This window comes from Dromaius novaehollandiae, chromosome 1 (genome assembly GCF_036370855.1).
Source record: "Dromaius novaehollandiae isolate bDroNov1 chromosome 1, bDroNov1.hap1, whole genome shotgun sequence".
NCBI classification, from domain to species: Eukaryota; Metazoa; Chordata; class Aves; order Casuariiformes; family Dromaiidae; genus Dromaius; species Dromaius novaehollandiae.
The window spans coordinates 95,615,061-95,641,502 of record NC_088098.1 but is presented as its reverse complement, the minus strand read 5'-3'; the positions used below and the strand labels follow the sequence as shown (position 1 = coordinate 95,641,502).

The 26,442-nt window shown below is 36.3% G+C and overlaps 1 protein-coding gene across 50 annotated transcripts in view; it reads left to right on the top strand.

The window, feature by feature from the left end:
• The window catches only part of ABI3BP (ABI family member 3 binding protein), a 180,944-nt gene that overhangs the window by 99,111 nt on the left and 55,391 nt on the right, over positions 1–26,442 (top strand). For 25 of the 50 annotated variants that reach the window (XM_064521187.1, XM_064521321.1, XM_064521286.1 and 22 more), the window contains 18 exons: positions 1,147–1,212; positions 1,619–1,681; positions 3,103–3,168; positions 5,430–5,504; positions 6,401–6,475; positions 7,040–7,114; positions 8,350–8,424; positions 9,664–9,744; positions 13,204–13,272; positions 14,594–14,662; positions 16,024–16,098; positions 19,173–19,247; positions 19,954–20,001; positions 20,526–20,600; positions 22,308–22,355; positions 22,848–22,922; positions 25,108–25,182; positions 25,970–26,044. In XM_064521187.1, the coding sequence (XP_064377257.1) occupies positions 1,147–1,212; positions 1,619–1,681; positions 3,103–3,168; positions 5,430–5,504; positions 6,401–6,475; positions 7,040–7,114; positions 8,350–8,424; positions 9,664–9,744; positions 13,204–13,272; positions 14,594–14,662; positions 16,024–16,098; positions 19,173–19,247; positions 19,954–20,001; positions 20,526–20,600; positions 22,308–22,355; positions 22,848–22,922; positions 25,108–25,182; positions 25,970–26,044 (1,260 nt within the window). The remainder of the gene's footprint in view (positions 1–1,146; positions 1,213–1,618; positions 1,682–3,102; positions 3,169–5,429; positions 5,505–6,400; positions 6,476–7,039; positions 7,115–8,349; positions 8,425–9,663; positions 9,745–13,203; positions 13,273–14,593; positions 14,663–16,023; positions 16,099–19,172; positions 19,248–19,953; positions 20,002–20,525; positions 20,601–22,307; positions 22,356–22,847; positions 22,923–25,107; positions 25,183–25,969; positions 26,045–26,442) is intronic. The other 25 variants (XM_064521241.1, XM_064521119.1, XM_064521289.1 and 22 more) reach the window with 23 other exon arrangements.

Sequence of the window (26,442 nt, the reverse complement as noted above, 5' to 3'; positions counted from 1 at the left end):
AATGCAAGAACTTTCTTTTCTGCTTTTTCTTCCACTATAGTCCCATATAGATGTTTGCAAATGCACTATACTATCCCCTTGTACACCTAACAACTAGGTACACTTTTATATTTGCCATCTTAACTGTTACATTTAACAGTTGTTCAACTCAGTGCTAGTGAAGGTGCAAACATAGGCTAGGTAATCTAGAAAACAAATTTGTGGAGTACTCATTACTCCTGTTTTTCAGTGAAGAAAATAAAGACAGATAGGAGAATAAATAGCCCAAAGCCACAGAGAAACATACAAACAAGAATTGCATGTTTGAAGTTTTCTCTTCACTGGTTCATCCAGTTGGTGATCTTTCTCTTTTCCCATCATACATTCTTGTAGGTGTGCTGGGAGTTCCTATATTTTGATTCCATTTTCTAAGGTATCCACTGCTTGACCTATCTTCTGCTTGTGTTCATAATCTGTTCTGTGCTTTTATCGGATTCCTCTCTCCTCTTTTTTTGAATAAGATGTTCTTATATTTTTAAATGGATTTTTACCATGATCTTTCTATTTCACCGTTATCATTTGCACATCAATGTTCATTAGCTTCTGAAAAATAAATGTGACTCTTCTTTTAGGTCATGCTTGTATAACAGTGCGTGCATGAGATTCTGTCCGTTTGGAGTACTTCCTTCCAGGAGAGAAACCTTCTGCTTCTGGGAATTAAGGAGGTGGTGTTCCGTTAGGGATTCTTACAGATTTTGGTTAAGAAAGCAATTTTTTTTTGCTTGTATAAGATGCCTCAGGCCTTGCTGGAAACCCATGTTAAGTTCACCTGCATGCATTTTTATACAGAGAAGCTGTTGTTTCCTTTTTTCCAAGCACACGGGGTTTTGGCTCAAAAGTTGAGATTTTTAAGGGTGATGAAGAATATAGAAATCTCAACAAGTTGATTGTTTTTCAGTTTAAATAAAAGATGGTCATTTCTAACACATTACAGTAGCTTTCATGCAGTCTGAAGTTCTGGCTACGTATTTGTTGCTTAGTTCTCCATTTATAGCTTGGAATTATTTGTTTGATGCCAGACAGTGGATTTTAGGAACTGTCATTTATTGCAGTTAAAAGGCAGCTCTGGAACATCATGACTGTTCTTACTGTCTGCTGGTTTCTTAGCTCTCCCAAAGCCAGTCCTGGAATCCACAGCTTTTCCCTCCCTGGAAACCACAAGGACAGTGATGGGTAAATAGTGATTGCATCATCATTTCTGTCATTTTGGCAATACTTTCATATGAAGAGCATTTAAGATTGGATCAAAGCCTTTTGATTTTTTGGCTGTTAGTAACGATGCCTAAATATATCAGTGATGTGGTCAGTCCTTTATAAATGATTACACGGAAATAGTGTTGTTAAGCATCTCAATCCCTTTTAGTGATTTACTGCTCTGTAGCCCTAGTTCACTAGAACTGTTTTAATTCTACATTAACTCAACTAAGCTACAGTGATTTAAAGAAAAGGAATAATAATGAATGTAAATATTTGCGTTAAAAACTGAATGAAATATGGGCTTCATTTATTTAAAACTCCATACTGGCAATGCTTTTAACAATCTCCAGTATCTGAAGGCAGTTTTCTGGTTTGATCTTAGCTACTTGGAGACCAAAACTGAAATCTCCTTCTCCCTACCTGGCAACCCAAGGAACAGTGGAGGGTAAATACAATCTTTTCTTTTTTTTCTTCTGCTGTTGCATCACTTGACATCATTTTCACCTGCTTTGAATGATACTTAGGTTCGTTAATGCATTTTGGCTTGCAGAAACACTTGCCGTACTAGTTACATGATTCTGTTGTTTGAACCTATGCTTTTTCTATCACTTGAAAATTGTTTTCTACAGGGACTGAGTGACAGCTTGTGGAAAGAACATATCACACAATACCTTGCTTTGTGTGTCTGCAGATGCAGTGGTTTTTTGGAAACATATTTCTAGCATGAAATTTTACAATATGGCAGAAGTAGAATTCTACCACCCACTAGTCTTGCTATATATGTGGCATAGTTGTCTCATAGCTTTCTTACAGGACATCAACCATTCTTTTTTCCACTATCATTTCACTGACTTGAACATCAGAATATTAGCTGGTGGAGAGTACATGATACTCACTGGTTTACAGACTATACTAAAAGAAGGAATTGACATTTTCACGTGTCCTGGAGAACAGTGAGCCTGATACAGCCCATTCTTTGTCAAAATAATAATAGTGATAACAACAATAATAGGTATGGTGATACGCAGTTCATCCCTTGCTCCTGAAAGAAGGAAGTGTTGAGCCTTTGTAGTTGCTTGCGTTTAAAAGAGAGGTCCCTACCCCCTCTCCTCTTGAATTCCAAATCCAAAAGAGGAGGGGTCCTTTGGCTCCACTGTTCTCTCTGCAAAGGCTGCTTGCGTGTTTTGATGAGACGTAAGGAGCGCTTTGGTGCAGAAGTAGCCCTTTGGCCATTTTGCTGCAGCTGGAGAGCCATTTAACCCCTGAGTCTCTAAGAATACTGTGTTGGTTGCAACCATGGCAAGACAGCTGATAGCTGCTTTGATCAGTGACTCTTGAGACAACAGTGCCAGAAAAAGGCATGTTGCTATCTCAAGATGGTTTCCATGTCTGACCGTAGCAACGCGGAGACCAGGCCTGGAATCGCCCTCAGCTGCTTCACTGGAAGCGGCAAGAACTGTGATGGGTTAGTAGCCTGTGATTCCCTTCCTGCTTTTGGTTACTTTGGCAGTGCTTTTGCATGCAGAGATAAGCCCGCTCCGATGTTTTGAATCGTTCATGTGGCAAAGCTAAAAAGTGGATCCGTAACGTAGTTGGTCCCTTCTGCCTCGTTATTAGAAGTTGGTCGACTTGTAAGCTTTCAGCTTGCTTTTTGGGGTTTGCCCACACTGCAGGCCTCATCCACTTCTAGGCTTACTCTGTTGTGGGGCTACATAGAAATAGCATTGAGTTTGAGGTAGCAATGCAGTGACAGCGAAGCCTGCCCCAAGCAGGGCCACGTCTCCTTGTTTGTAGCTTGTCTTGATATGGTCCGTGTGGCAACAGGCTCCCTGAGGACCTGAAGGTGTTTTTTGTGTTTGATCTTAGCTTCTCGGAGACCAAGGCTGAAGTCCACCTCTCTTCCCTCCCTGGCAACCCAGCAAACAGTGAAGGGTAACTAGCATCCGACCTTCTTTTGCGTTTTTCTCCTCTCTCTCACTCCCCTTCTCCACCCTCCCTGCCTCACTGCCCCCCCCAGTCACTCGGCTTCATTGTCATCTGCTGGGGAGAGTATCAGGATTAGTTGGAACACCTTGGCTTGCAGCAACACCTGCCAGGCTTGTGATGGGAAAAATTGTGTTTGTGTTATTTCTGCAGCTTAGGGTTTTTTTAATCAAAGGCGTTATATTTACAGGCTGTTTCCTCTGATTGCTTGATATTGCCCAAAATGGTATTTCAGCATCAATGTTTAGTAGTTAAACTTGATAGCTGCATCATGATAGTCTGTGGCTGTGGCATAGGGTCAAATAGAAAAAACTGCAGGCATACAGATTGTCTTGGGTAGTTTTAATATGTCAGATAGGAGAGATTCCTAGATGGAATTGATTGACAGGTCTGATCATACATTTTGGTTGGAACATTCACCACTGGGTGATTTTTTGTTTGTTGGTCATGCCATACATGGTTTTTGGCAGCTTTCTCCATTAGTAAGCATTTTCTCTCAAGTTGTGGGGAGTTATGTTGTTATTTCTCCTTGGAACTTATCATAGTCTTAGATTTGTATTCATAACGAAGATATGAATGTGAAGGAAAATTATCTTAAACCCAGCAGTAAATATTTGAACAACATTGTTACAAATTTGCTGTCTTACCTTCTCGTGCTCCAGTGCCTCCTGCAAGTTGAGTTAATTTTTGTTATATCAAGAATGTAAAATGTCACTTGTATTAATTTAGTTTGAATGACAAATTACATTATGTGTAGTGTATTAAAAGCTGTAACTAAAAATGTGTATACTCTGGTATACTGAAACACACCAAGCGTTGCAAATAGAAATTACTGGTTGTAAAATTTCATATTAGCATATGTTTTAGGTATCCAGGTCTCTTCCTTCAGGTGCAGTTCAAATCGAAAGTACAGCCTTTTTGACATTACATGCGCACAAAGCAATTGACTCTTCTTGCTAAGTCTACATATAAGGAAGTTGCAGATTCTGCTGGGGATGTGTTAGGAATAAGGGGACTGTTTCAAAATGGAGTTTTTGTTGGTTTCTTTCTGAGTTGGAAGTTTCTTGAAACTGTTTTAACAATATTTAAGTGTTGTTGGCATCTTATGGAGCAGTATCAAGCAATCTTCCTTTTTCGTATTTATTTCCCTTTCTCCACTAATATGAAGCTGCCTTTCAAGGTTATTTACATTTTTCTGCAGTTACAAGTTCAGATGACCTGGAAACATATATGCCTCCGCTTTCCAGACCACCTCATGTGTTAAGAATTACTATGGATAATTGTAATGCATTAGCTTTTCAGTTAAACCACTTCTGTTTTGTTTTTTTGATAGCAATTTGGGGAAAATACTCCTCCTGTTCATCCCAGATGTTTTAGTCATCTGCCATGCTTGTCTTCCACTCCATCATCTTCAGTATAGACAGACAGATTACCTTGTGTTTTTTTTTTTGTTTTTTTTTTTTTGTGAGTGAAGCCATCTTGTGCTTAATACTGAGAAACTCACCTAAGACTATTTTTCATTTGTCTACTTCAAGAGAAGCTATTAAGGCAATTTTGAGATGTACTTAAATGAAGTAAGTCTGGTGAATGATGTATGAAGCTTAATAATAGTCTTAAATTTTTTTTCCTAAGCTAATAAAGCATCTTCAGGCTTTATTATACTCTCTTAGATAGATATATACACACTTGTACATACTCTACTGCCACTGTATTAAGCTTCTTTTGTATTGTTAAATGATTTTTTTAAATTTTATTTTACCTTTGTCTTATATACAGATTATACACCATTAGAACTAACAAAATCTTGACAGAAAAAACACTGAAGAGAACTTAAGACTGTCTTTTTTGCAAAAATATATTTACAGTATTTTTTAGTTTTGTAGATTATATTATTTTCTACTGCTCTTGTGAGTGCTTTACATTTATAATAATTGTGTCAGAAGTTCTTCTATATATTTTCTGGGTTGCTTTAAGTTGTGTGAAGCATGCTGTCCAAAGTAATATGAGCTTTGATTGGCTTCCACATTAGTTTCAGTTGTCATTCTAACCACTAGCTTCAGCTCCTACTCTAAACCAGCACTGCTCTATTGTCAACATAAGATGCACTTATTGTGGGTGGACCACTACATTGCAGATAGGTGCTTTATAAGAACACAAAGCTATATCTGGAAATAATAATCATAGATACTGTGACCTGTTTTTTTTTATAGCTTTTGATGATATTCAGCCTGTTCTTTCAAGCCCTATGACACCTAGTAAGCCTGAAATAGCAGATCCTGGACCAGGTATAATAATTACTACCTAGCTGTTATTATTCAGTAGCTCAGACCCTGCTCTGAGATTCAGTGAAATGATTGTACTCATAATCTTCAGTTTCAGTGTGCATTTGGACTGGACCCTAACACCTGGTTTTTGAAATTAGATTGCTATTAATGGTTACCATTGGTACTTTATCACACTTGCAGTGCATATGGCAACTCAGTCATCTGATTTTCCATTAGTATTTTGAAAAATATGCTGCATAGATAACTGTAAGAAGACAGGATTTAGTGTCCTAAAGTACTAATCAAAGTACTCTGATGGATGCTGCAGACTGCATTCTACTGTTGTAGTCTTGTTAAAAGTATTAATGAAGGAAGAATTATATCCTTAAGTGCATTAAATTGGTGAACAGTTGCAGACACTTGATTCTCTCAGATTGAAACCATAGTTGGATCAGGCCTCAGCTTTCCAGTCCAAGAATTGTGTGGTTTTAATATCTGACTAATTGATTATTCAACATATCCTCTTCATTAAATTCCTACGTGTTACACCACACCATCTTCCTTAAGTAATGGACCAAAACTCAAAATGATGAAGTAAGATATGAGGCAACTTAGAATCTGTTACTTGGCAGTGATTTGAGATCCAAATCAGTTGCAATGAAGGCTGGAAGAAAGTAAATGAGCATCCAGAATTTCTGCACATCACAAGTAACATGATTTGTATTCATTAAAGCTCTGTGCATTTCAAAAGACTGAATTCATCTCTAACACATACTAAATTGATAAACTGAAGAGTCCAAGAATTAGTGAAATAGTTCTGTTTTTCTTGTACAAACTGATTTGTTTTTGCTTATGAAGCAACATTTTCTTCCATTAGCTCTTTGCTGTCTTATGACTGTAACCATTTCTTCCAACAGCAACAAGTGAATCCATTCTGGAATCTTTCACACCTAAAACTTCTCGTCCTTTTCAATGGCCAAGGGTAACATTAGGTAATGTTGTTCTCACACAGTGAAAAACTGTGTTTGTTTTGAGCACTTCATCCCACATGAATGCATTTCTTCCAGCAGATCATTTCACATGTATAATTATTCTTTTTCCTGGTTATAGATTCTTCTTTTTCCATTGCCATTAGGCCCTCGTACTTCTTGATATGTCTCTGTATAGAAGCATAGCTCAGGACAGTTTTACTGTCCTCAAAGCAGTAAAACTTGCTTCTCCGTAACTTGCATGAAGAGCTCCATCCTTTTATCAGCGCTTACTCTCTCTGGCTCCCCCTCTCATGCACACAAGTGCACTCTCTCTTGCTCACTCTCTCCCGTAGAAGTCTCTTAGTGGAAATTTTAGTCCTATGGGGGTCATCAAATCTATTTCTGATCAATGCACAGCAATTAAATATCATCTCCATCCCTCACCTCAAATTCTGATTTCATCAGATGGCTTCCTCATCCCATATTGTGTTATCTCTTCTTCAGTATATACTTGTGGCATGTGTTTTAGTTGTGGGAAAGCCTTCTTAAATAATTTTTGATTGAAAACTGAGCTCTTTCTTTCAGCTCCAAAAGAAACACCACTTATTCCTTCTAAACTGAAACCATCTGCTACCCCAGAAGTACAGCATGTGAAACCTGGTAATTGTGCACACTGTTTTTACAAGTCAGTATACTGAAACAGATGTTCACTAAAAATATCTCAGAAAAACTCCCTGAAATGGACAGGAACTGTAGAAGACATGAGCATCTTGACCAACTTACATTATCATTCTAAGATCAGTCATTTGATGTTGCGTAAAGAGGCGTAAGCATTAAGCTCATCATATTTATGCATATGGGTCTGGTGATAGAATATAAACAGACTGCCCCGTTTCATAGCCTAATTGAAAGGAGGGACAGGGAAAAAATTTCAGGGCAACACAGTTTTGTTTTTGTGTGACTTGTATAAAGAATATATATGAATGTTGTTTTGATAACCTCTTTTGCCAGTCCCCATTTCCCACTTCCATATGAATGTATTATGGCATACAAGGCATATTTGCTAGTTACAGCACTTTGTTGATTCAGAATGCAGTATTAGCCATGTGACTAACGAGAAGGGGAAACTTCAAAAATGTTCATACACGTGTGACAGATTTATTCATTGACCATGGGAAGACTATCATCAAGTGCTTTTTTTCCTTTTTTGCTTTTTGATCAAAAACAGATCGCTGTAGTAATTTTCTTCTCTTTTGATTTGGGATTAAGGGAGGTGAATTTGCCTCCCTTCACGGCTCAGGTATTGAACCAGTAGATTTTATGATGTGGGTTTCTAGAACCTCAAAATGTCTCTCTTCTCATGTCTCGTAAAGAGGCTGTTCAGTAAGCAGCAGGAGTTGCCTTTGATGTCTTATGTATGTCCTATAATTGACTGCAGGCTCTCATTTAAGCTTTTCAGAAAGATTTTGGCATTTAGAAGTTGCCTTTTTGTTACAGATTCTCTGGTATTTGATATGGAGTGCAGTCTTTTCTTCAGTCAAAGCACTCATCTATCCTTTCTTCTTATTCTCCCATAACTTAAAAGAAATGAAATATATTTGGTGATTGAATCCAACAATGGGTTAAAAAATTGCAGAAGACATAAAAATGGGAAAGGAGCCTCAGAAGTAGATTCCCTCACATAGCCGCAAACATGCAATGTGTAGTTTCTTAGGAAGCAAAACTAAAAAGAAAGTAGGATGTTATGCAGAAAAGTAGGACTTGATTTCAAGTTATCTAGTCTGTTTAAAAAAGAAAGAAATAAGACCCCTAAACTATTGGAATGATACCACTTTTAGCTTAGTACTGATATCTCTACTGATCCATTCCATTATGCTTGATTTTTTGTTTTCTAGCCCCTAAACCATCGCTTTTTGAGCATAGTACACCTAAAACATCTCAGACCAGTGAACAACCAAAAGCAACACTAGGTAATAAATGTTTCTGTAGCTGTCTGTCTCTCTTCATTGTAGTCCAAGCCACAGTTAGAACTCTGTGACTTTATCGCATGGCTTTTTATGTTTGTAATCCATTTTAGTTTTAAAGGAAAAAAGTTAGGAAGGCAGGGCAGTCCCAGACACATATTTCTCAACTTAGGATAAAAAAATAAGTTGAGTTTTTCGATATAATAAATGATTTTACTAGTTTTGGCTCCCATTTGGGGGGAAGTTTTGCTACATCAACAACACATTCTACGTTCAGAAAATCATCAGAAACCCATCAGAAAAACCATTGAAAAGCTAACTGCAAGGTTAGTATTTGCGAACGTTAATCTTAAAACTCTCCATGAAGGATTCCTGTGGCACTAGGTGGATGTTTTTATTCTACTCTTCTATGAATCCTTCATGAATATCATTTTGGCTTGAAAAATACTTTCAGTCACTTCATATATCTTATTCTAGTCTGTTCTTTCCATAAATGTCATATGTGTCTATTGCTATGAAACTTTTTCCTTGGAAAGCAGTCTCATCACACTGCTTTATAAAAATTAAGAAAATTATTTGTTAAATCACCTGACACTGACATTAAGCTTCAGCTGATGTCAGGTTAACAGTTGTATTAGCTATAAAGGTTATATTATTAGTTTCAGCCCATGCATGTGTAGGAAAAAAAAAAACTTTCTAGAACTGGTTGCTCATTTTTTACTGTCTAAAACTTCTATTTTTTTAAATAGAATTCAAGGACTACAGCTGTGAAGCAACCCCTTTTATATTGTTGCTTCCATGCTTTTCTGGCTCCCTGCCAGGAAATTTCTTCAGAGAATTGAAAATTGTAGGCATTTTTGCAGGTTTTGTCTCTATGTTTTTTGGATGGCTTAAAACTGACCTGCAGCTGAAAAGGTTAGGTGGCATTATTATTTTGCCTCTTAGGTATCTTGTGAAAATGTATTTGCTAGTTTAATGAGAGGAACATTTTGATGCAATTGTAAACTCTAAGTAGATATTTTTAATTTACTTACTAAATTTTACAGTAAAGATCAAGCCATTATTTTTAGCTGGGGTAATAAAGTCTTGTAAAGATTTTGAGAAGCCTTTTCACAAATTTGTTTTTGCTGTTTGCTTTTGTTCTCAGTAGCCATTCATTGCTTCATTTCAGGCCTGAACTGTGTGATTCTTTCCTGTGTGAAACAGTGGAAAGGATAAACTTATAATCCAGTATATTTCTTTCAGCTCCTAAAGAAGCAAAACTTATAACTTCTACGTTTAAACCTGCACCATCTGCCAGATCCAAAAAACCACGAATCAAACCTGGTAATTACGTGCCATAATGTGTCCCTTAAGCAGTTTAGTTTAGTTTAAATTTGTTCTGCATGCAACTTAGCACCTGCAATCATCAGGAAGATAAGCAATGAGGGGACTGTGCCTCTTGAAGAATATTATTTTTGTATTGAACCAAAAAACATTAAAGCAAAGCAAGAAAACTTTTAACTTTAGATTTATGCCATCTAATTGCATGACTTTGGATTGAAACAAATTGTTTATGTCCTTTTCATTTCAAAATCACAAGTTTTCTGAACTTAGGTCAGCACAGAGTCTAGAAGATGCAAATTCTCTTCCTTTGCTAATTGGGTATAGTAGAACCCAGTACCACAGGACTTGTATTGATTCAGTGTTCATTAATACATATATAGACTTATATGAAACAGTGGAAATTCTGGCCTGGAATTTAGTAAAGGCATATTTTATGACAGCAAGAGAAATTGCACATTCGTATCGGGGTTGAATTTTGTCTGTAATGTGTGTTGGAGGATAAAAGGCATCTGGCCTTACCTGGAGCTGAAGAACAAATGAATACTGTTACAAAAATATTACTAGTGTTCCAGGGTTTGTAATGAAGTTACAAAGCTTAGAAATGCATAACTGTGTATTATACGAAGATGCTAATTAATCTTGGTAGAGATCAGGCACTATTATTAAATTTGCTCCAGATTCCATGTGAAATATTTTGTTGAAGCCATGCTCATAAAAAGATTTACCCTCTTCACAGCAAATTATTCCTTCTGAAGCTTGTTAACTAAATGGTATTTATGTTTTGGAACTGTCTCAAGTTAGTATGTTTGTTTTGCTTTGTTTTTAAGTTTTTCATTATAACTACGGCTCCTACGACACTTTTTTGTGTAGAAATTCAGTATAGTATTAGTAGAATAATTACTCTCCCCTCCACTGTAGATACCTGTGTCTGAATGTATATCTGAATCTTGCATGTCTTTTTTAAGCAACAGAGAAAATGACTCATTTGGGAATTGTTGAATGAAATTGTTTTACACCCCTGAACTGCCAAGGTCAACACTGTATATTGTAATGTTTCCACAGTGAACGCCTGCTTTGGGTTTCTGTATAGCTTCAGAGGCAGGCAGTGTGATTCTGGATTTGTACGCATGCCTCCAATCTTTCCTTTCTCTGTTAGTGGTTTTGCTGGTCAATCCAGCTGGAATCCTAAGAATCACTTTCTAATCATCATTAAACTTGTAAAGACTTTTCTCTGCATAGGCATCTGTGAATTCTGCATTTGTTCTGTTAGAACGAATTTTGATATCCTTATTCAGAAATTCTTATACAAGGCATAAACTATGCAATGCATGGGGACAGCCTGGCTTTTCCTTGGTGATAAAATGGTCAAAGAGCAGGATCTCCTCTGTATTCCAGTGTCCCTTGGGAGTTGAGCTTAAATTAGAAACTTGTGCATGACACTTGTTGTTACATTCCTATTACAATGTATCAAAATACTGAAGAATATTTGTCCAATTGCTAATTGATCTCTGAGTAACCAGTGGTCCACTTTGGATCAAACACGTTTGATGAGGGTTAATTTTGACTATCATTGTTGTTAAGAATTTTGTACTGTTCCTGGTAAAGTATTTGTCCCTTGGCAATGGAGCTAATGTTGAAAGCTTCATTTAGAAAAAAAAAAAAAAACACATAAACATTTTTCTGTCTTTCCAACCCACTGTGCATTCTACTGAAGGTTTGCACCTCCATTCTTTTTCTTGGTGTTTGGGTAATTGAATCTGTTGTCTGCATAAAAAAATGTTCTTATTGCCAGTAAGATCATATCCACCCATTGTGCTCGCTTATATTAATCTGTCTTTCTAAACATAGGAAGTTCTCCAATTTTTCAGAAGAGGAAATTGCAATGAATTTTCTACTTGCATCTGACTATACTGCAGCATTTTCTTTCCAGAAAAGTTGCAGAAACAGCACTTTAAAATGTATTAGGACACGTGCTGAGTCGCTGTAGATGCATTATAAACCCAAACTCTCTTGTGCCTCTAGCATAAAATGCTTGTTCTTCAAATGCTTTCATGCATTTCCCCTTGTGTGATGCGATACCTGTGCAAGGGAACTGCAGAACAAACTACCTTAACAACAAATAGGCAGAAGTTACCTGTCGTAGAGGAGTCTCTCAACTGCCTCCTCTTTTGTTTGCAAGTTTCCTTTGTCTCCATATGCTGTTGCAGTTAGGATAGTTTAATGTGAGGTAGATTGGTGCGGACAGGTACTTGTTCCTTTAGAGCCTTCTGTCCCTTAGCAGAAGCTATGAGGGTCTTGGAAGGACTGTGAAACATGCATCTTCTAAAGTATAATCAACGCAGAGGACCATGCCTTCTCTGTGAAATAAAAGTTTGATAACTTGGTTTCATTGTTACTTTCTGTCCTTCAAAATCTCAGATTACCTGGCTTCTCAGTGCCTGCAACCCAATAGCCTGATAAATTGTTCAATGATATTGAGAGTAGCTTTTATGTCAAAGACCTCTTATACTTTATGGAAGTTTTATTCAGATGCTCTGACTTCAGAAGGATCAGAGGAAATAAGAGTTATTTAATTTTTTCTGGGCTTATTCCTATCACATAATTATTCTGAGAAAAAACCATCTCCCAGCTCTAACTTTTACCTTAAAAAGTCCAAACCAAATGAAAATTTCGCATTTGTTAATGAACAGGATGGCCTGAAAAGAAATCATTATGAGAGACTTTCAGAATCTCCTAAGAATTGAGAGAGGAATGGCATTGTTGAATTTTATGTTTAAAAACAAACAAACAAAAAGAAAAGTCAGGTCTGAGTGATTTAGGATCCATCCGAACTGTATGGTAAGATGAATGTCTGGCCTTAGGTTAGTTCTGATAGAAAGCTCCACATAGCCAGCTTGTAGGTTAGCATGGTTCTTGCTGGATTTTCCCCCTTGGATTTAGAGCCAGATGTAGTGCTGAAGTATGTATGGATGCACTTATGCTGTACTCAATACTCATTGCTGCCCAGTGTAGAAGAATAGTCTCTGGTTGATAACTAGGTAAGCATTCCTAGCTGATCCTTGTCATGACAAAGCAGTGCTTCTGCAAGTGGTATTTCAGAAAAAAACTTGGCAAAAACAAAGGGTTCCTACTACTGACTCATTTTCAATAGTTGCTTCTGCGTACTCTTCATTATTCACCCTTTGACCCCATCTAATACCAGGATTCTGTGTTTAGGAGCAAGAACTGATCTCACTGACTGCGTTGGACTGTTTTTTAGTTTTGTTTTGTTTTTTAACAGAACCATGCTATCGCCTCATGTGAGCTATCCATTATCAGCAAACAAGATGCCTTTTAAAGGGGGCTATTGTGATGAGTGATTTACCAAACCAACAAATGTTAATTTAGAGATCTGGTTGTCAAAGAAGATAGAAAACTTAATAATTGTTCTCTTTTGGAATTATTTTTTTAACTTTTCAGTTCCCAGTAAAGCTTCTCCTTCCAAACCTAAGGTCTTTCTGCACCCAGAAGAACCTATGACAATGCTGGGTAATTACTGCGTTCTTTCACTTATTTGTCCTGAAAGTGATACATCTTACAGTTTTTTGCTTTCTTAGAGTAGTGGCAGTAGCATTAGATAGATCAATCATTAGCTCTCAAAAAGTGCCATTAAATAAATCAGGAAGGTATTAAAATGCTGAGTGAAATATGTCAGCTTTCTATTCGGTGTTTTAAACTTAAAACACAACTCCTGACCCTTAAGAACCCACCTCCACCCCTATCATAAACCTTCATGCATGAAAATAGAGACTTTTAAATTAATGAACTAATTTTATATCTAAACCCACAAAGTGTTGGAAGTTTTAGCCCTCAAACCTTATTGTATTCGCAAGTTATAACTGCCTCAACATAAGTGTACTTACGTGACTTATTGTGAGTCTTGACATTTTTGTGAATTTCAATATCAGTACTGTCCAAAAATAAAGTTTGAGGCACATATGCAACATTCATCAATCATATTTCTTTCCTAATTAAAACCTGTATCATGATAAAGAAAGAGAGAGCATCAGGGCGCATAGGTAATAAAACAGTAAAATTGAGAAGAGTCAAAGCAGAGACTCAACAAGTGAAGTAAAGTTTGAAAGCTTGGATAAACACACTGGTTACTTATTATATATCTATTTGGGATTTGAAATGGGCTGCAGTTTAAAGTCACGTTAATACTAAATAATTGTACCAACTTTGCTTTTCAGGGTCCCTTTATCTTTTCATTGCCTTTGGAGATGTTTCCTTTCAGACCTAATTAATTTCTCTAAATAGAGATGAGAAGCTTTCCGACTTTAACATCTCATGTTCTGTAGCACTAGATAATCTACTGAGATCTTCGTCAGCCACCTTTTCCATGATTTTGCAATTATTTAAACCTGAAATCATTCAGATCTTACCCTTGTATCACTCTGGACAAAACTCATAAAAATTAATGGAAAGATTATAGATAGTAGATAATAGAAAGAATACCAAAAGAAAAAGATTTCTATGGGACTGTCTCTTCAGCTGTCTACAGATATGAGGAGGGGAAAAGTTATGGTCAGGGAAGCAGAGAGGAGGATGAAGACTCAGAACGCTCCTCTCCCATCACTGTTCCTCTGATATGGATACACTTTTTATCTTTAAAGAACAGCAAAGGTCACACAGACCAGTAAATGTTGAAGAGTATTCAGTAATATTTTTACTTACATAGTGCTTCATTTGAATACTGGGGAGAAGGTGAATTTTAACTGGGAAGCAAGAGCAGCTGAGCCTTACCAGAAGTTGAGAAACAGATGTAGATGCACCTATATGTGTCTCAAGAAAATGTTCTTTATTTCAGCAGCAACCTTTCCAGCGTCAGTCACTACTAAGAATCTGTACACATTTGAACATCCAAAGACCTCAGAGGGTAATGATTACTGGTCATCTTTAGCCATTCTTCTTTTCATCAGTCTGATAATGTAGGCAAATAAAAACACTGTTTTCTTTAGCCCTTCTTTCTTATTCAGATGTAGTCCAAACTCAGCAACTGAAAGTATGGTCTTGGTGTTTTATTATTGCTCCATGGTTCTAGCCTGCTTGGTGAGCACCTGTGAGGTACATGTGAAGCATATGGACTGATAACTGTACTGTTTGTGTGATTTTCATTTCATTTCATCTGGTAAAAAACATGGTATTATTTAGCTATATATTTATTTCTCTAGAATCCTGTGTAGCACAGTACTCTTTAGGCCCTGTGCCTAAAATATGATTAAATATCATTTAATCTATTCAGAAGGCATAAACTAACAGTAAAGACAAAGCTACATGTATATAATCAGTATTTAATGTATATGTGTTAGCACTCATACTTAGCAGTTAGTTTATGACTGGGTCGTATTAACAAATTATGGCAAGTCTGAAATACCAAATGAAAATTCATGGTGGTTGTGGCTATAGAACCAGACATGACAGCTGTGCTGAAATCACAAAATAAATATACACAGATATGCATATCCTGTTGGAATAAGCATAAAAGAACTAATGCAAGGGATGAAATGCATCCTGAAAAAGATTTTTTTCTTCTGGTTATTTTCCCGCTTTTCCACATATTACATTTGTCATAATAAAAGATCTGTGGAGCTTGTGCTACTAAAATACCAAATTAACAAATGGGAACAAGAAAACATCTAGTTGATGGGATTTAATGTGAGAACAGATTTCTAAGAAGAACTGAAAAGAGACCAGGCTTTCATGAACCTGTACAGTTGAATTAAATGTGAATTATGTTGTTGACTTCAGTGAGGACAGGATCAGTCTCAGTTTTTTGCAGGTTTAACCTGCAGAGTATTTAGGATATGATGAAAGAGTTTATGTTGCTATGTTTGTGAGTTTATTTTATCTCACATTTTTTCAGTGGCAAACATACTTTCCAGTTTAAAAAAAACAACAAACTGAAAAAAAAGTCTTGCTGTTTGGATCATATCTTGGTTTTACTTTCTGTGATTTAGTATCTCACTACTATATTGTGGCTGTATAATTAAATTTAGATTTTTCTTGAATGGGATAGATTAGAAAGCTAGTCAGGGAGACAGTAAATGTTGGAGGCAGGGATATGATCAGGACATAAAAGTATTCCAAATGTGTTATTGTTTCTGTAGATTTCAAAGTATTCTATTAGAGTGTTAATCCTAAAAATTTAAGTGCAAATACAGATAGTTGGGAAACTTTTCGGGAATTGTAGCTACACCTGAGAGAAGTGGAATATGCTAACGTCATTTATTCCAACAGCAACCAGGAAATATGTGCCATTGCCAGTCATTACTCTGATTCCCCGTGCTCTTGAGCATCTGCAGACTACAACTGGTAATGCTGACTAATCCTTTTCCCTGACTTATTTTTAATGCTTTTTTTTTATTTCTCTCAAGAAAGAATTTTCTCATCTTTTAGAAGGAATATCGTAACATTGTTATCATAGCTAATGACAGAATTCCATTTTGCATTTTAGATGCAAATTGATTTAGTGGTCCTCAACCACATGTCCATTATTTTTCCTTTTGCCATCTTTTTGTGGGATTGGGTTTTCATTGCATTGAAGCTGTAGCTTAAAAACAGTCTTCAAATGGTGCTACTCCCCTGTTTTCATATCTGCTTATGATATTTTTCAAGAGCTTTTACTTATGCTTTCTTGTTAAGAGTGAAAAGTTCTTATTCCTATCGCAGTCAGTCCCAAAATATTAATTGTGTTGTTGTAGAAACCTCAGAATGGTCAAACATGTTGGTTTATGAGTAGTTAACAAATAAAGTGTTAGTATCATAAAAGACAAACTAACCAATTCTGATGTCAAATTAACCAATTCATGATGGTCATGCTTGAAGAATCACCTCTACTTCTGTGCAGAACACTCAAACAAGGCCTTACATAACAATAATGTCATAATTTAAGGGGGTTTAAGCTGTGTGGTGCTAGTTAGATTATTTATTATGGGAGTGGATGTCCCCATTCACTTTGGACAGAGCAGTGTTCTCTTCAAAGGTAATGTGTTCTTGGTGGCTGCTGGGATATGGGATTTTCTATTGCTTTATTATTGTTTTTAAATGTGCCATTAGAATAAAACTCAAGCTGGAAGATACTAGTAGCTCTGAACTGATTCAGATCCAGATTCAAAGCTGACAGGTTTCATGGCTATTCTAGATTTTATTTAAGGTTTGATCAGAAACCGTTGGCTTCAGACTTCCGTAGTTCAAACTTGTCTTTATAAAATTTGGCTTGGGAACCATAGTCATAGGTCAGGACTATGCCCAGTGCTAACCTCTTGCAGAATTTTAACAGTATTAGCATTGGGGTTTTATATCCTAAGAGGTTCCTATTTCCTCTTTGTTTTAGGATGTGTAATGTTTTGTGTGTAATACTTCATGGCATTATTTGAACAAGAAGATACTTTCCCTGGCTGTGCAGTATTTCCACAGACAAGTTTTTAGTGCAGAACCCATCCTCCCAGATTCCTCAGCATAGCTCCATTGACTTAGTTAAATTAAAAACCTGTTAAACTGTTAAATTAAAAACTGTTTCTTACCTTCATGGTTTTAAAATTAACCTAGAAGGAAAAATGAATTATTTTTGTCCTCTCTTGCTGAAATCCTGTCAATACTAGAGATAGTGACGATACAGCATCAGAGGTGCGCTGTTCAAGTATTAATTGTACAGCACAGTGTGGGTTCCATTTTCATGAGTTGCAACAGAGCTGCACTGGACCTCTTCTCCAGGACACCTATCACCAGAATAGATAGGCCCTTAGTTCACAAATGACCTGGTTCTGTAAGCTCTGAATGACTGTTCATCTCAGAAGATCATGACTAAAACGTAGTGATGACATTTTACTTGCTAGCTTTCTTTAATTAGTTCTTTGTCATTAAAAAAAAAAAAATACCAGTAACGTATTGATCCTACAAATTTTCTTACACATGTGCTGAGCAGCCAAAGGCTACTGCTGTGCCCCATTCTACTGCCAAATTCTCTAGTTTCCTTCCAGTCCATTGCTGGGATTATGTTAGGCCCTGCTGGGATTTAAAAATGTATCAAAAGACTGGGATAACATAAAATACTATTTAAAAATATGTAATTCAACAACTACTGTTTTGATTGTATGTCATTTTTATACTGAATTCATTACAGTCCTCCATTTTTGTAAGTTAAATGAAGCTCAACAGAAGCAATTTGAAGGAAGATTTGAGACACTGTTTGCATTTGCTCTGCAGATCTTTTTCTGGGAAGCACGGTAACATGTTCTCAGAGCTTGCCCTTTAAAGCTCTTCAGAGCTTTGCTCTTTAAAACATGGGTACAACCAAAAGCACATATAATGCTTCACTAGATAAGGATGTCTTTAAGTGTCTACTGGTTAAATAGAATCAAATCATTTTGGTCAGTTAGCATCAAATCAGTTAGATTCCCTTTTCCCAGCTGCGGTAAGTTCCACTCTAGAAACTACTCTGGAAATTCTTCTAATGACTTTGATTGGCCAAGGCCAACACTGAATGACAGTGCTTTCTTAGCCTCATTTTTTAGCTCTTTATTTTCTTTTGACTGAACTTTTAGAAGCTAACGTTGCTTCAGAAGAACATCCAGCTCTGATGTTATCTCTTTCTTCAATGATTCTGTCTTGATAGTTTTGCCCATGTCCAGTAACAATTCATATATTAAACTCATACCGTCAGTTTTCTCCATGCTTATTCATTGATACAAATTGAAAGTCATTTCCTAGACTTCATTTCGTCATTGCTGAATGTGAATGTGTGTCTTCTATTGGACACCATTTGCTATAACCAGTGCTTAAATGCTGTTTACAGAGTATTTTTTTCCAGTATCCAATGTACCACAATCCATACATTTGAAGACCAAATCATCTTCTAAGACCAAAACACCACAATCTAAAGTTGGTAATGGCATTTCTTTTGCAACTGTGTACTTTGAGGCCTGCTGTTTACTTTAGAAAGTCAAAGAGTAGAAAACTACAAATTTTTTTCATGGAGTCAGGAAGGCGGTGGTCATTATCATGTGATAATGTTTATACTGAGGGAGAGAAAACAAATTCCTCCAGAAGATATTTTGCAAGATAAAGAATTTAATTTTATTCTGTATTTCAAAAGGTGTTTGTTTCTTAACTATTTAATTTGCTGGATTTTTTTCTAAGTCTGTTCCATAATTTTTATACCTGAAACTGCACTATAATATTTCAAAGCCTTTAACATGACTGAATGAAGATAGATTTAATGTTCCTGGATTTTTGTTAGATTGTCAGCGCTGAACAGTATCACTTTCTTTTCTTTGTTCTCACTGTAGTAAGATTAGGGCAGTAATTATTTTAAAACTTTTGAGAGGGAGAAAGGGGGGAGTTTTATGTTTTTGTTGTGTTTTATCATTTTGTTTTGTTCTTCCCAGCTCCAGCTGAAACACAATTCATTCCCACCCAGACTAAAACATCCCCTCAGCCAGAACAATCACATTCTAAATCTGGTAATTTTTTTTTTTTTGCAATAACATCTAAAAAAATCCCCATTAATATTATTTTAACATATTTCCTTTATTGCCAGGATATTTTTATAGTTTCTACCATTTCATATTTTAGGATTGTGAGTATTTTTTTCAATTTGGCATAGTTTGTGAGGAGGTAAGAGTCATGATATGTTGGTTTTGTGATCCAAATTGTATTAGGATATCATGAGAGAAAGCTTAGAAGCTTTCTGAAAAGTATATTTTTTCAGATACTGTTACAGCTGTACCAATAGCAACCGTTTAGTCCTTTGTTCGACTGCTCACCTTAGAGGAAAAATTCAACTGTTTGGTCATGGTCAGTGTGGCACTTTAAAGTAGTAGCATACCTCACTGTGGGATCTCTGGCATCCCTGTATACCAAGAGTCCATTGCTGTCTGAGAGAGAAGCAGTGTGAAATCTTCCCTTGATCATTCTAGGGCTTCCTCCTTTTTATTTATATATTTTTCAATCAGTTGCTATCAAATACATATAATTATTTTCTTTTTTATTGAACCTGTATTATTAGAAAGTTTAATTGTCCACAGTTAGGAAAAAAAAAAGTTAATGTGATGATCCACCTTTCTGTGGTGTAGTATCAGCAGCCGCTTTTATACTTAACCAGTGGAGTAACTTTAAATTACTCGAAGTATGTTTTGTACTTACCGTGTCATACTGTTTCTGTTGCAGTCTCGGAACCCATTACATTTAGAATTGAACCACCAAGGTCAACAATAGGTAATGATTTTTCCTTAGCAAGCTGCCGTGTTTGCTTTTCTCATCACAGAAAACCATGCTGAAGTTATCACTTTATGCCGTAGGATTCTTTCATCAAACTTCGTTTTTCTTCTAGACAGTTCTTTTGCTTGGCATTCATGATAGTTGGGCATATTGATGTCTTCACAGATGGAATGTCTCCTTTTTGAGAAAGCAAGGCTGGCAACTCTGAATCATCTTTGTCATAATTATGTCTGTGTGTGCTTGCAATTTAATTCCAACTTTTTATTTAAAAAAAAAAAAAAGGAAAGGAAAGAAACTCTGGGCTCCAAAAATTACCAAAATTCCACTCCTCTGCTGAGACTAATGTAAATACACAGCCAGTATTCTGTTTTTTCATAGCTGGCTTTGTCTTTGCTACTACCTATAAAAAGAATTTTTCTCTATTGCAGGTGTGATGCTTCTGTGTTTGTGTGTTAAAGCTGATATCAGGCCTTGATTGCTGTGCAATTTAACCAACTTATTACCCACTTTTTCTTTTCCAGCTCCAAAAGAGACTCAACATACTCCTTCTAAACCTAAACCTTCACCCAAACTTCATATCCCACAGGCCAAAGATGGTAAACTGTTTTGTGTGATTATTTCTAATATGGTTTATATTCATTTGAAATGTATTTCTAAGCAGCTGTGTTTATCTAAACCATTTAAAACATCACAGGGTTCTGCTCTGCTATGTATTCAGTGATTTGTTTGCCATGTACAGTAGTAGTAAGACATTCACTAGGTTTTTATCATCACGTGAAAGACTAAATGTCTGCTAGCTTGTGGCAGCAGAAAGAGAATAAGGTTGTTTAACTCAGAAAACAGTGGTAACTAGAGTGAATTCCTTGCAGTTCAAGTATGTATTATGGCTACTTAGGTGGTGGAATTCTTCATGTACTGCTTAGCTTCGTTAGAGTAAACATGATGCTTCCCTTTCAGTTCACAGTTGTTTCATCTTGTGGCATTATTATTTTCTGCATGAACAAATAAAGTACCGAGTGCAGAGCTACTATTTGTTAATTAACAACTGCATGTATATTATTTGTCTATTAATATTCATGGTATTAATAGTTATCTATGCAGCATTCCAGAATACTGGATTTTCTTTTACTATGTCATTAAACATGAGTTCCATTGAATTCAATGGTATGTAGAAAAAGTGACTCAATGTTCTGTGTTATCCAGAATATTAATTGTTTTTGTAGTAATAGCAACAGAAAACTATCAATGTATCAAATATCAAGATATGTTCTCTCTTGGTAAATGTGAAAAGTTTCATGATAATCAATTTACTGAAGATCTTTGAATTGGTGACATGGAGCAATAGTTTTGAAAGCTAGTGGTATCTATTAAACACAATTTTCTCATTTAAAAAAACAGTCAAAATCCTTATTCTCTCATAATCTTTGAATCATGGCAGTTGATTATCAAATACTGGTTCCAAACTACAACTTAAAATGCAACTCTCCATAAACTCAGTGCATATGTTTTGAATGTTATTACTTTTGTAGCCTTTTTTTATCACTATGGTAGCTTCTCCTTCTCAAAAGAGACTTTTGTCTTGCGAATGTTGCAAGTTTGGACAGTTCTGTGTTTAAAACAAAACACTTACAAATTGTTTCTTCAGGAATCTATAAGATACGGAACTTTTTTTTAACAGCATCATCCACTTACCTTCTTGTGATTGTCTTCAAATATCCAAATAAACAAAATTTATAACAATTCTTCGATTGTCACCCATAGAGAGGAATTGAAATAGAAAGAGAAGACACTTCTGTTGTGCCTCTGTTTCTAATGAGGGAAATGCAAGAAAACAGATTGGTTTTACATCCTTATGCAAATATCCTGTTTTATTTTTAAGTTCATATGAGTGTGGAGCTAATGTACATGGTCATGTAGCACAGTGCACTGTAATGCTCTTTAATAACACAGCATCCAGAACAAGCAAGTGATCTCCAAGTACAATTGTATTTGTAAACTGCATTTAAAATACTCCACAGAGGGAAGAGTTTTGTGTCCCCCAAAAGCCATTTTCTGAATAAAGGAGTGATAAATACTTGGATGTCTCTTTGAAGCACATGAGAGAACTAAGTTCACACTTGAGGAGTATGTTTCATCTTAAACTGCTTAGTCCCTAATTGTCTCAGATAGAGACTGTTTAATGTAATAGCTTTGTATGGGGCAATACATAATTTATAGTGCAATTAATACAAATAATATTAATTTTAAGTGAAATTAATCTCTTCAGTTCTCATGATAGCTTTTATGCTTTGTTTTTCATACAGTCCTGGAATCTGTAACATTTAGAACTGATCAACCAAAAACAGCAATAGGTAAAAGTACTAACTACAGGGACCATCACATTTAGCTTTTCTTCTCAGCAGAGACGTAGCATCATAGGTATATGTTCATTGTACTCCACTGTCATAATTTTTTATGATTAAATTTAATCCTTCTTTAAGGTTTCTTTGTTATTTTGCACTAACAATTCATATTCATTTTGTTTGGTTTTCCTCACACAAATTTGTTCTGTAAAGTAGATGGAAGCACCACAATCTTGCTTTGACCATGTTTCTTTGTATATGCTTCATCTTTTATACTAGTCTCCAAGTCAGCCATCCATCCTCACCTTGCTTTATTTGGTCCTGTTACAGAGATTCTCCATCAGCACCATCTCTTTGCGTGCCAGACATTCATACTCCATTACTCATATAAGCTTTTTGTGTCTCCAGGGGGTTGCAAGGCATGTGTTCTCTTTAAATGATATGGCTTCCATCCATCTCAGATTTCTGAGTGATTTTAATAGTCAGATTTTTTTATTTCAGTTCCAAAAGAAACGCACCGTGTTCCCTCCAAACCTAAAACATCACCAAGCTCAGAGGTGCCACAAACCAAACCTGGTAAGTACATTGTTTCTTTATCTTACCATACTGATACATGTGTCTTAAAAATTCTGCTGTGATCAGTGGGGCTTCACAATTATTTGAATTGCTTGGGTGTATTTGTTGAAGCATTCTTTGAAGGATAGGATCCAGTATTGCATGTGGAATCTATAAGCAACCTGGTAAGTTTGAACTCTCTATCTTGGGTTCTTTTTTACATTATAAGTCACTGCAACAGGGGTAATTTTCTATGCAAAGTCAATTTGCAATAGCAGAGTCTTCAGTGAAACTGTGTCTTTTCTGTTTGCATTTGGATGAGTTTGGGGAACATGAAAATGAGAAAGAGGGGTGTCATTGCAAAGAGGAAGGTTTTTTTCTGTGATCCTCAAATTGGGCACTTTTTTTTCCTTTTTCCCCCCCAGCCACAATTATTCATTCATTCTTTTCAGCCAGTTTTGCAGACCCCTTTCATTGTTCAGAGATTTGAGAATGTGCAGTACTTTATATAATGTTACCTACAGAGCTCGATATAGAGCAATGTACAACACTGGACTAATGGGCGATGGAGGAAGTTGTGCAACACATAGTAGAAATTGCATGAGGTACCCAAGGTACATGCAACATTAGGTGGTGCTACTGCGGAAAACGGGCAGGAAGACAACAACTCACTAGGATTCCTTTCTCCCCTCATAAATCTGCTCCCAGTTTTTGAATCAAAACCTTGAAATAAGCCAGGAAAGTGTAAAGAGTTGAAGGGAAAAAACACCCACAGTTTCTTTGGGGCTTTTTACAAAAGCTGCAGATTTATATTTGTTCTGTGCTCAGTGTCAGAGCTATTGCCTTGAGCTGGAGGCAGTTTCAAGTTGCTTAATACTCTGTCATGTATGGAATTTCAAGGAGGAGCTACCATGGCTCGTTGGCTGTAGCAGGGATAGCATTGTCATTGTGGAGGTAGTGTTGTAATATTTTGATTGTTTTTGAGATTAGTTGTTTTCGGTTTTTATTACTTTTATGCAGTCCTGGATCCAATTACGTTTAGAACTGAGAAACCAAAGTCAACAGTAGGTAATGATACTTTCTTATTTGGATGGTCATACTGTCTTTCCCCTTCAACACAAGCCATTGTAGACCTGAGCAGAGCTGTGAAGATTTGTCACCTTTCTTTGTGTGAGCCTTAATAATTTAACAGTCAAGATTATCTGTTGCTCTTTCAATTTGCATCATAAGAATTGAAGAGGATCCTTATACTTTCCAAGCTTTTATGCACTTAACATAGGCTCATTTCTTTCAATACTGAATTACAAGAGGCAGAGGGCAGATCAAAACAAGATCCTAACTTACACTTTCTCAGTCATGCTTTAGAGGGAGTGCCATTTTAGATAGTAACGTGGTTTGGGTGAATAGAGCCTGCATGCTGTAAATTTTCTTTTCCCCCTGCCCTGCCCTGCCCTTTTTTTCCCTGCCCTGCCCTTTCTTTCCCTGCCCTGCCCTTTCTTTCCCTGCCCTGCCCTTTCTTTCCCTTTCTTTCCCTTTCTTTCCCTTTCTTTCCCTTTCTTTCCCTTTCTTTTCCTTTCTTTTCCTTTCTTTTCCTTTCTTTTCCTTTCTTTTCCTTTCTTTTCCTTTCTTTTCCTTTCTTTTCCTTTCTTTTCCTTTCTTTTCCTTTCTTTTCCTTTCTTTTCCTTTCTTTTCCTTTCTTTTCCGTTCCTCCAGTTTCAGTAAATGAGATTCAGTGCTTCATATGAGGGTCTGAAAAGTAATTCTATTTCATTTAAACCTCAATTCCACTCTCAGAACAAAATCAGTTCGGTGATCATTGGGTAGTATGTATCCTTGAGTATGTGGCCCATTTGACTAAGACATTTTTATTGGTTGTATATTATATTACGAATCATTACAGTATAGCCTCTGTTATCATGCAGTGATGTCTTTGTATTTGAAATTATTATTTTCTTTTTCCTCCATCTTAAATAGAACCAGAAATACTCTGACATGCTTAGTTGATAGTATCTCAAGCAAGATTGTTTCTTTTCTCTGCAGATTGATTTTGTTCCTGAGAAACTTCTCCTTTGTATCACTTCCACAGAAATATCTTTGGTTCAAGTCTTTGTTCTGTGTTTGTACTGGTTAACTGTGTTACTGATGGTAGTGGACACTGATCTCTGGCAAAATGCTAGTTCTGTGTAAGCCCGTTTTTTTCTCTCAGCTCCTAGAGAGACACGTCGTGGGCCTTCCAAACCTAAAACATCACCTAGTCCACATGTTCCTCCAACCAGAGCAAGTAAGCCTACTTTTGCTTTGCCCTTTAGCGCATGAAAGTTAATCATATTGGAAATAGTCAAAATTGTTGAGCTCTTTGAATGTATACAGATACTTATTCAGTAGGCAGTGTTTTACTATTATAGTGAAATTCTGCTCTATAGCTGTCATGAAACAAGATAATATGGCTAGATATTTATATATGTCAATAACTTGTATATTGGTTAGGGAGGGGAGGAGTTAACTGTCTCATTTTGAGCCTTTGCACACTGGAAAACCCTTGTCTCAATTTCCATAGAACATGGAAGAGGTAATTACGTTTTCCGGATATTTATTCACAACTGTCAAATTACAGTCCAGTACTTTCTTGTTCCCAAAACTCCACTTTGAAATAGCTCTGTCCATTTGAAAGTGAGTGGTAAATTTCCATGTTTCTTCTGCTTCACTGAAGATTTTTTTTAATTCAACATTGATTTAAAAGAGCGGCAGATTCTTGGGATATGGAACATGTGAGAACAACAACTAGGGGAGCTGTTAGAACTGCAGCAGTTTCACGCTGTTTGATAGAGGAGTAGAGAGTTAATCCAACACTGCAGTGTTGCAGTCACTTTATTTTTAGCCTCTGCACTAACACACTGTTGATCCCATTGGCATGAAATCTCTTTCTGATTACTTTCAAATGGAAAAAATAATTTCTAAAAAATAAAAATTTTCTTTGTGGAAAATGAGTTTCTTGTCAGGAAAATCAGAAGATCTGTGTTTAACCATCATCCTCAATACTGTGTTCAAAACTTTGCTCATCTTTCCAGGTCCAAAAGAGAGTCAACGAGTCTCTTCCAAGCCCAAAGCATCACCAAGCCCAGATGTATCACAGACAAAACCTGGTAAATACACTGGTATTTTGTTATGCTTGAATAGTCAGGTTTTCCTTTGGGTTGTCTTTCCTCAGTGAATCAAGTGTTGAGTAACATTTAATATTACAAACAAGTAGATTTTCTGACAAAGATTAAATATGTGTTTAAAGATTGAACAGATGTGTATTTTTAATGGCTGAGTTTTGGAGAGTCGTATGTGTGTGCTTTTCAGCCACATGACAGTTGTCACTGATGAATAATCTGCATAGCAGTGTAAACGATGTACAAATGTTACAACAATGTTCTTGGAAGAAACTGCATCTCTTTTGTGCCTATCAAAAGATGCTTAGAGAAGACCACCTTTGAGGGCCTTCATTTGTGACTCTAAATCTCTGTAACTCATGCCACTCATATATCTGTTCAGGTGT